Raw genomic sequence first — 10804 nt, forward strand, 5'->3', positions numbered from 1 at the left:
CCACAATTCAATCAATTTCAGGGATCTGCTCCTGACTGTAAATTTATTATTGAACTGCCTTTATGTAGATCAATAAAGTCAGTCTTAATAAAGTGCCTCAGGAAAGCCTGTGCCGGTGGCATTGTGGATTCTTGGTTTTGACAGTTGTGTTTTACCAATTCAAGAAAAGGACTAAAAAAAACAAGTGTTTTGCTGTTATCTCTGCTACAAAAACTTCAATCTTTCTCAGTTAGACACAGAATAAATTCAGATGCAATCCATGAATGTCCATCTCTCTTGTGTTTTATTTTGTTTCCTCTCCAGAAGCATTTTGAATAATTCTTATTCCTTGTCAAGATATTGGTGGTTTTGCTGTCTAAAGCTCATGGGCATAAATGTAGACAGTGCAGACAGTGCGGTTGCACTGGGGTCCGTCAGTAGAGGTGTGTTGGGGAGCGGGGGGGCCCATAGAGAGTGGGCCCTCCAACAATGTGTTGGGTGGAGAATGGGCCCTTATGAGTGATTACCACCTTGAAAATATGCCAGTGTTCAAAGAAGAACACTCATTAAATTAAAAATGGTGACATTTGCTATATGCCCTTTAAAAGGCAAACCCATCTCTGTCGTGTTTATTGGATTTATTTTTTTGGAAAATAGTCAGTAGCATCTATAACTAAATTGCATGCTTATTCTATAAATCAACTTTAACTCTAGGTTTTAACTGTAGGTTTATAGTTAAAATTGTTCAGTTAAATTAATTTTTTTTTTTTTTAGCATTTTTTAGTTATACACAGATATGCAATGATGATTGTTGGGTAATATGTATGTTAATGTTATCCAATGCCAAGTCTCTGATCATGTGTCAAGACGATGTGTGCATGATAACATGCAGTAGGGCCCATTGTAACTACCTTACAGCACTGCCAAAGCCTGATGGGCATTCAGAAACTAGTGCAAAGTTAATCACAGTTTTAAAAATATGAAAGTCAATTTCCACCAGGAAAAAAAAAGATGAAAAGTTGGGAGTTATGAAAACAAAAATACTCTCATTATGTCACAATTACTATACAAGTCGAACTTTCTATCATATATTTTTAATTATGAATTACCTTAGGAACCCAATCAGTATATTCCATAAATTTGATTTACAGTGACTAGGCCATATTTTTAATTTGCTGTCAGAGAAGTTTGGCACAGTATGTCACTCAGTTTGACTTAGTTTTTCTAGCCATTATTAGTTGTATCTTCACAGGTGTAGGTAAACAGGGGCCATGTCCCCTCAATATTTAGAAAAAGAAAGAAACAGAGGGCTTTCATTTTGACAGCATTAAAGATATTTATAAATTGATGTAAACGGCACAATTTGGTGCATAAGAAATGACCAGAATGCAGAAAATTTAGTGTTTTGATGGTCAATTTTTTCAGGCAGAGGGCCCCCAAACCCCTGTTTCATGTGCGCACTCACCAAATCCTGCATTATCTTAATCCTTCTTTTCTTCCTGGCAATGAAGTGTTCCTGTATTGAAATCATTATTTTTTATTTGACTGCTTTTCATCTCTAAATGTGGGTGTTTCCATCGCTACAACTGAGGACCTACCTGTGAGATGGCAGCGGTCTACCCACAGGACCAGGGACCACTCAGTCTATACATGGGACCTACCATGGTGCGGCCTCTAGGTGGCAGCATGACAACAACGACCGGGATGACAGCTGCGGTAAAACACCACAGAAGAAGAAGAACAGGAAGAGGCGTTGAGCGTTAAATTGAAAACAGCCGCGGGTTCCATAAACGGCTGTTAGCGCCGTAACTGTGACCATGAAAGGATAGACAGCTGCTTGTGATGTCGGACGAGATATTTTAATCACAAAATAATGGCGTCGCGAAGAAATAAGAAGCACGTATTTAGCCGGAGAATGCTAACTAAAGTTACAGCTAACGCTAGCCAACGTCGGGAGTTGTCTTCAACGCTAGCTAGCTACCAGTAGAGAATCTTTTCTATTTATTGCCAATGCTGCTTGAATTATCAAGGCAGTATAATGTGTATGTCGTTACCTTACTTTGTGATACGCCAAATAACAGATAGGAATAGCAGTTAGCGTAACGGTTATAGTGTCGTCAGTGTGGTGACAGTTCTTACAGTTACAGTAATTAGCTCACCTGTTGCACCGCTTGTTTTGGGAAACCCAGCCAAACTTCAGACATGTCAGTCAACGGGAAAGTCATCCCGCACACCCCGCTGGCCGTGGACTTCTGGCATGTGCGCAAGTGTCCGGGGACACGGTTATTTTTCCTGTCCCACATGCACAGCGACCACACGGTGGGTTTGACCTCCACCTGGAGCAACCGGCCTATCTACTGCTCCCCTATCACTGCCACTCTGCTCAAACTCAAACTGCAGGTGAGGGGAGGAGCATGAAACACATACGTGTGTACTATAAGTCAAATAAATACATCAACCAGTAAACATTTCATGTTATTTCTTTGCCTTATCCAGTGAATAAATGTGTATTGACATGCTGTTTTATGTGAATGGGAGCTGGGCAGTCTCAGCAGCTGGTCACACTGGTGCATTGCTTTCCTAGACAGTGGAGTGCCAGCTTTGTTGAACAATTCTTCATCAACAGTGACTGGTTTTGCAGCCAAATTTAGATTAGATCATGTGCATATCTGGTTTGCAGTGTCAAACATATCAACATATGTCAACATATTTCTCATGACCAACATTACTCTAAACTCATGTGTCTAACGTTTTTCAGAGGAAAGTTGCGATCATTAGGTTGAACTGGTGAAGAACAGTAGACCTATTGCTGCATTATATTTAGGGATGCATGATAATATCGGCACGTCATCGGTATCAGCTGATATTGGCCTTAAAATAAAGAATCAGCCAACATGCTTTTTCTTATTTTGCACAATGAATAAATATTACATACATTGATAAACATTCTATTTCATGTCTCCATCTGCTGGTGGGCCATCACGATAAGAGTATGCATGCATAATATGTTAATTCCACTATGAAGAGACTTGAGTTATATCTAAGATGTTATATATCGGATATCGGCAAAAAAAACAATATTTTGCATCCCTATTTATCTTCTACTAATAATTTTCATTTCTGTTTAGGTGAAAGAGCAGTGGATCCACCCTTTAGAGTTGGATGAGCCATACCTGTTGCCGCTGGATGACATTGGCAAAGAGAAGCTGACAGTCACACTGATAGATGCCAACCACTGTCCCGGGGCTGTCATGTTTCTCTTCGAAGGCTACTTTGGCTCTATACTGTACACTGGTCAGTGTCTGAATGCACGGGCCAAACCATTTAATGGATGTTTCTAGGATGTAAAAAAATGTTTGTCATGCCATGGCTTGTTTTTCCATTTCTTTGTGTTTGTGTTCCAACATCATAATTGGTACAATATAATGTAATACATATGTGCAGGTACTTTATCAGTTACAGTATCATGGGTAGTAACAGTCAGCACTGACACATTCTTAATTTCAGGTGACTTCAGATATATCCCCTCTATGTTGCGTGAGCCGCGCTTGAGGAACAACACCACTATAGATGTCCTGTACCTGGACAACACCAACTGTGACCCCAACCGCACCCTCCCCACCCGCCAGCGAGCCACTCAACAAATCAAAGAGATCATCCGCCGCCACCCCAACCACAATGTTGTCATAGGTAATTTTAAGACCTCTCTAAACATGCTTGTGTACTTTCTCATGTTAGTAGAGTAAATATATAGGTTCTTGCCACTGCCAGAAATGATAAATGATCAGCTCTCTTGATGTCTGCAACTCAGTGGCCTTATTTAAAACGTGTTTTAAGTATGTGACAGTTATTTTTTTGTTTTATTGTGGTTATGAGTGATGCCTCTGACACATCTTTTTATTGTCCCACACCTACACATGTAAAAAAAGAAAAAATGGAGGTTTTATTTCTTCACTTTGCATTAAAATTCTTCTTAACAGGAGCTACTTATTTGTTTTTTACTTTGCCAGATGTTTCTTTGGTCGAGCACCCACTCCATTGGACGATGGGGTTTGCATGTCTTTTGTAATTACTATTACAGGTTTCATATCAAGCTGACAGCCCAGAAAATATCTTGGTTTCCCAGTCAGCATTTTGTGACCCTTAGTCCATAAACAGTTTTTATATTCTGTGCTGTCTGACATAAAAACAAGAAACAAACAACAGGTAGAGCATGGGGAATGTAATTTCCCTCACTAATTGTAGTTTCACCCTTCAAGGAATACCATGCAGGATTTACCAAAAACCTGCACAGACTCATACAAAATCATCACTTACGACCAAACTAAAAGTGTGCGCTGGTGTATTTATCTGCAGAGACTCTGCCCTCTGCCTGTGTTTTCTTATTTTGCTGTGTTCTGGGTGTTCCTGGGCACAGTGCACAGGTTAGGTCGGGACTTTAAACTGTAGTGACCATCTACAACCATAGCTACAAAAGTCACAGACACGGCGTTAAAAAAACCCAACAAATATGCCAAACCAGAGTGAATCTGGGGTTGACTTTCACTTTTGCTGTTTATAAACAGTAACAAACATTTCCTGCATAGTATACCTTAAACAACTTATATTTATTTTCACCCATGGAGGCAGGGTGAGCTGCAATACAAAGTCAACATGTGTAAAACTACATAACACCCAACAGATCATTGTAATCTTATGTGATCTGGAAATTTAGTTAGTCTTGTGTGTTTAATGTTTTTAAAATTGAAACTTTTATTATTATTATTATTGAGTTTAAAGTTAAATTCCTTGTACTTTCCCTACATAAAGCTGTACTCTGTGACCTTGCTGTTGCTCCCTGACTCAGACCCTCATGCTCACTTCTGCTGCCTTGCAGGCCTTTATGCACTAGGTAAGGAGTCGCTGCTGCTGGAGCTGGCGATGGAGTTTAAAACCTGGATCGAGGTCAGCTTTGACAGAATGGAGACCCTCAAGGCCCTGGAACTGCCCGACGTCTTCACCACTGACCCAGGAGCAGGTCGTATCCGAGCTGTGGACCAGTCTGAGATCTGCTCTGCCACTTTACACCAGTGGAACAAAGAACATCCCACTTTGGCCATCTTTCCCACCAGCAGGCCCCTGGTCTCCTTTCACCCCAACGTCCATGTGGTGCCCTACTCCGATCACTCCTCTTACCAAGAGCTGGAGGATTTTGTTTCTGCACTTAAACCCACCTCCCTTGTACCCATTGTAGGAAACCATGCACCCGGAAGCTTCTATGCCTTACTGCCCAACAAAAAGCGCCATGAAATCTTGGTGCCTGAGTCAGTCCGACACTACATGTTGAGACAGCCTGAGGCTGAGACTCAGCTCAGCTCATCAGCATACACCAGCCTTCGCCGCAGACATTTCCAACCTCTTGCACCCAAAGGAGTGGTGTTTGATTCTCCTGTAAGGGGATCCAAGACGTCATGTGAGGAAGCCTGGGAGGCAGAGTGCGCAGAGCAGGATGCTTCTGAGGAAGAGATGGACACAGAGAGTAGTGAAAGGGACTCTGACTGCATCTATGTTGACCTGAGCAAGGACCTCAGCCCTAACAGAAACAGAGGAGGGACTGGAGACACTTTGAGCCTCAATATCCTCCACAAAGTGCCTAAAGATATGGTGATGGAAGAGTCTGTGCCATTTCAATTCAGCCAGAGCGACTTTGCTCCAGTGGAGATCCTGACAAACACCAAGGCTAGCATGAAGCCTGTCGGGACCACAAGAAGGCCTTTTGAAATGAATGCCAAAATAATCAGCGAGACAGCTTCAAATGAGAATTACAGCAGCCAGCGTAACAGACATGGAAATGTTCACAAGAACTGCACATTATCAGTCAGTGAAAGCATGTGTCAGCACAATGGAAAAAGAATTGATCAGGACGGTGACATGTTAGATGACACTAACACGAGTCAGCACAGTGAATATGGAGCTGATCAGAACAACAGCGTGCCACTGCAAAGCAGCCTCGATAACGATTCCTGCTCTTCATCCAGTTTCCAGACTGTGCTGCGGCAGGAGTACTTAGAGGAGCTTGAAAACAGTCTTTTGGAGGATCTCCCCTTCACAGAGGAGGACTTCAAGGCATGTGGCCTCATGCAGCAGAGTTTGGTGAAACAGTTTCCCCTCTGTTCTGTATGTGACACAGGAGAGGATGACCTCTCGGACAATTAATGTGACCTGACATTGAAGTCTTTGCCTTGCTCTAAAGGCCTTTTTGTGTTGTGTGTGTGAAGATGAGCACTTTAAAGCCAATATACAACTTTATCATTGGTACCTTCCTTATTTATTTTATTTTCTTTGTGTTGCCTCCACAAAAGAGTTTGTCCTTGGACCGGACCTGTAAAGTGATTGACGGACCTTTGCCCTCAGCTTCCATCACGGCAGCCTTGGCCTCCTGGATGTGTAAGCCAGGACAGTCTTCAGTGGTGGTTCTTATGTAGGGCTGATTCACATCTTAAAGTAATCTGTAATTGATGTTTGTAAGGAAACATTTGACTGGTAAGCTTTTCCCTTTTTTTTTTTTTTCCTTTGCCTTGTGAACCAACTGTCTTGACGCACTGGTCACTTTTTTGTTCTTCATTCTTAAGCAGCTGCTGAAAATTAGAGTAATGGGATTTTTAGGCATTTTTAAATCTCAATGGATGGAGAAGTTTTTGCTGCAAAGTGAGTCAAAAATCGAAATTTAGTTTTAGCCTATAAGCTAAGACAAAGTGACACAAATATTTGAAGCAGTCATGTTTCTGCCATATTTCAGATCTGCCTTTCACTGAAACATTTTTTATTTCCACTGAGTGTGAGAAATGGCCTTTATTTTTATAAGGCTAAATACTGCTGTCCCTTTTTGCTGAGAATCACAGTATTTAAGATTGATGGTTTTGGTATAATCTGTGTTTTGGTTGTAGTTTTGAGTCAGCAACCTCATAATGGGAAAAAAAGACTCCTACTTTCTGTGATTGCCTTTGTTTATGACTGTATGCCTATTTGAGGTAGATAATATTTAAAATATAGGATGTCTTTCCCATACATCCTTAAGTAGCTGTGGTAGTGCTCTGTTTTGCTAGTCCACTATTGCAGGTACTTTAGTGTAAAACATTTTTTAGAACTGTTCATATTAATTATCCAAGTATTGTGTAAAACTAAATTTTAAATGACATGCATGTGTATTAAAAGCACAGTTGCTTCAGACTGTATTCATACGACAGGTTAATGTGTTTCATAGTTGTTTTGATTAGAAGTGACATAAACCAGTGGTGTGCAGTTCATCTTCTCTCTGATTTAACAGCTCACTCTGGCAGTGTTGATCCCAAACCTGTGAGACTGAGGTTCTCTGTAACTCTTACAAGCCTGTGAACATTGTGAAGAAACACTTTGCCTTTCTACTTTTGGCTGTACTTGTTTTAAAAAAGGAAAATGTTCCTCTTTAGAGAGATTGGTTTATTGTAAAGAAAAAAATAAAACGGATATTTGTGTTTAATACAACCTCTTTATATGTGAATTGTTTTCTCAATAAATTACCCTTTAATTTGCAAATGAATGTGCTCAGGCTGGGTATTGATACTCAACACCTTTAAGGTATCGACTGAAATAACCGAGTGCCATGCAATATCGAAACCTCTCCAGTCAAATGATACCTGCATTAAGTTCTTTTTGGACTCTAGAAATGTGACTTCATATGATTTTGCTCGCAGCCAATCACCACAAGCGTTTGTTAATTTAATGACGTGATTGGGCCATTAACGCAGCAGCTATAACCCATACAGTCCATGGTGTGGTGAAGTGCGGTGTTTTAACAGAGTTGGCAGTTCAGGATGATGATATACCACCTAAATGTTTGAAAGTATGGCTATACTACATGCCTGTGGTGCCTGGTGGCATTTTATGGAACTGAATGCTTCCATTCACATCATGGGTATTAGATAAAGTAGGGGAAAGGTATCAAATGAAGTACTATATTGGTATCGGTTTCACATTAAGGGTAGTGATACTGGAATTTTTTAAAGCCCTAGTGCTGATGTCCCTTTTTAAAAATTCACTTTTTAAGCCGACAGCACAGAGATTCCTGTTGCCATCTACTGTACACGTAAGCCCAAGAGTCACTGCTGCTTCCTGCTGCAATGCTGCTATTCCTCCCTAAGATGGCAGTAGTTTGCTAAAAATTTCAGCAGATGCTTTAAGTTCATGTCTTGCTTCTCATCTAATAACGGTTTTAGATTTCTGCAGCATGTCTGATTCCTCCCAAAAAAGGATCATGTATATTTGGTAGGAAACAGCCTGCTGAGCAGTAATGACTCAGCTCTCAACAAAATCCCATCGTCTCTCCACGGTTTCTGTATTAACATTATATTGCAAATGACGATAATAAAAGTGTTATATGACAGCAATTAGCACATACAGAAATGGGCTGATTCAGTCTGAAAATGAACATAAAGCCTGCTATGCTCCCAATGTGAAGGTTTTACTGCATTTGTACAAAAACTGCATATTTATATAATTTCAATGTGGAAGCATACATGCTGCACTGCCAGACTACAAAGCAGGGCCAGCTGTCATTCATTTTAGCCACCACAGAAAGGTAGCTTGGAGGTCTGCATGCTTCCCGCTGCCCTGAGCAACAACCACATCCAGCATCCACTAATGAAACATGTCTGTTGCAAAGTCCACTCTCCGATACTGAAGACAAAAACTGAACAACAAAAGCTTCTCACTGAGATACAGTATTTTCTCAAAGCTCTAATAAACAGTGGCCAAAATGGGCAGACACACTGTAACGGCCCAGAAATGTTCTATTAGGAGAAATGGGCAGCAGCTTCAGACACAATGCCAGTTCAGAAACAACATACGATAATCCAGAACAAATTCAACAACTGAAACGTGCTGCAGAAAGCCAGAACAAATACAATGACAGCAAACATGCTGCAAATACAGAAGCTATGCAAGAACAAACAAAAACACAAACCCCCAAAACAAGTACAACAGAAAACTCTACATATCTAGTCATCACAACAAAATAATGCAATCCACACCCCCACATTTCTCTTGCAGCATATTTGCCCTTCGTCAGCCACCGTACTAATAGCCTTGCTAAGTGCTTACAAGGACTCACTCATGTGCTGTTATGCATCCCCTCTTGGTCGCCTCCCCACAATGACTTTAAACAAACAGTACAACAGATCCAGCTGTATAAACATTTTTAGTTGGTCCTGGTCCTGACGCGTCCCTTCAGGCTGTGCTTTGAGAGAGTGCCTTCTAAAAAGTTTTCTCTGTGTGAAGCTCTGAAACCTCAGATTGGTCATCATAGTCACCACCAGTAGGTCGTCAGACTGACACGAACCGCCAACAGGAGTCTCCACTTGTTCTCATAAAGGATGAATGAGCGGCTGCTGCGTGGGGTTTCCCTGTATGTAGGAGGAGGGACATCTGGTGTTAATAATCAGCCACAGGTTCAGAGTCAGATTGATGATGATGAGCAGTGGTGAAGGAGGTGTTCAGATCTTTAAGTAAAAGTACTAATACCTCACTTTAAAAATACTCCATTACAGTTAAGCCCTGAATTGAAAATCATAGTTTGTTAGTATTAAAGGTCCGGTGTGTAGACTTTAGTGGCATCTAGTGGTGAGGTTGCAGATTGCAACCAACTGAAATTTCTCCCATGTGCCAAGTGTGTGGGAGAACTACGGTGGCGAAAGACCCTATCTAGAGCCTGTGTTTGATTTGTCAGTTCTGGGCTACTGTAGAAGTTAGGTGGAAACTGTGGGAGAGGACTTGCTCCATATGTAGATATAAACCGCTCAGTCTTGGTAACGAAAACACAACAAGTCTCACTGATGAAATGTGAATGTGTGTTGTGGGTTTTTTGGGTGTACTTGTGCTTTTTTTGCCACAAGTTTAATATTGAGCCATTTTCATTTAACTTTTTGAATGGTTCTTACAACAGGAGACACAGAGTTAACAGCACTCATTTCCTCCACTAACAGAAGAGAATAAAATGTTTTTCTCAACCCCATTTCACCTAAAATAACTTCAATCATGCAAAAGTTTTTCCAGGTCAACAGGATGCACCTATCCATAGTAATTATCACCTCCTCATATGGTGGTCACTGGCTATTCATGAGCGGGCTGTATGCTAATTGCTGACTCGTGGGAGCACGCTCTCAGTTTATGACTGATTGACATTCATGATCATACACACACATGCCTACAATTAAATCCAAGTTTTCTGCAGTGTTCTTGAAACCAGATCAGGTTTTTAGTACCAAGCTTTTTTATGTACAAATCTACTCACAGATTTCATGAGTGAGACCCAACAAGTTTCAGGTGATTATATGCTCATAAAAACATACAGTAGTTGTATATAAATATATATAAAATTTCTGCCAATATATCCCTCCAAATCCTAAAAACTGGACCATTAAGCAGCCTATTTAGAGTATTAAAAGTATTGAATACAGAAAAATGTCCCCTGTGACTGTTAGACTATTATATATATCATTAGATTATTATTACTTATGAATGAATGTGCAAACAGCATTTTACAGTTGTAGCTGCTCTAAGTGGCACTAGTTTAAACTAATTTACATAATGATTATTTTCCTCAATGGATTAATCTCCTGTTTACTTTCTTAATATACTGACTGTTTGTTCAAACTCAAACTCAAGCATTACCCAGAGCCAAAAGTGACATCTTCACATTTTCCAAACCTTAAAATAACAGATAAATAAACATGGAAATAAATTTGAATATAACAAAAACAAATCAAAAAATTATATTAAGCAGCAAATCCTCATGTGACAAACCTTACCA

General features: G+C 40.4%; 1 protein-coding gene across 1 annotated transcript; it reads left to right on the forward strand.

Annotated features, from left to right (window-relative positions):
* Positions 1 to 1723: 1723 nt before the first annotated feature.
* dclre1b (DNA cross-link repair 1B) lies at positions 1724 to 7466 on the forward strand. Its single transcript, XM_049582233.1, has 4 exons — positions 1724 to 2379; positions 3108 to 3273; positions 3487 to 3669; positions 4856 to 7466. The coding sequence occupies exons 1-4, from the start codon at positions 2182 to 2184 to the stop codon at positions 6172 to 6174; spliced, it is 1866 nt and encodes a 621-aa protein (XP_049438190.1). The 5' UTR covers positions 1724 to 2181; the 3' UTR covers positions 6175 to 7466.
* Positions 7467 to 10804: the final 3338 nt, after the last annotated feature.

The sequence above is a fragment of the Epinephelus fuscoguttatus genome, linkage group LG7, assembly GCF_011397635.1.
Source record: "Epinephelus fuscoguttatus linkage group LG7, E.fuscoguttatus.final_Chr_v1".
Taxonomy (NCBI): domain Eukaryota; kingdom Metazoa; phylum Chordata; class Actinopteri; order Perciformes; family Serranidae; genus Epinephelus; species Epinephelus fuscoguttatus.

Bases quoted from the DNA above. Each gene is read 5' to 3' on its own strand.
- dclre1b (XM_049582233.1), top strand. From the start codon at position 2,182: ATGTCAGTCAACGGGAAAGTCATCCCGCACACCCCGCTGGCCGTGGAC. The intron at 2,380-3,107 runs GTGAGGGGAGGA...ATTTCTGTTTAG, and splicing joins TGCTCAAACTCAAACTGCAG to GTGAAAGAGCAGTGGATCCA. The intron at 3,274-3,486 runs GTCAGTGTCTGA...TCTTAATTTCAG, and splicing joins TGGCTCTATACTGTACACTG to GTGACTTCAGATATATCCCC.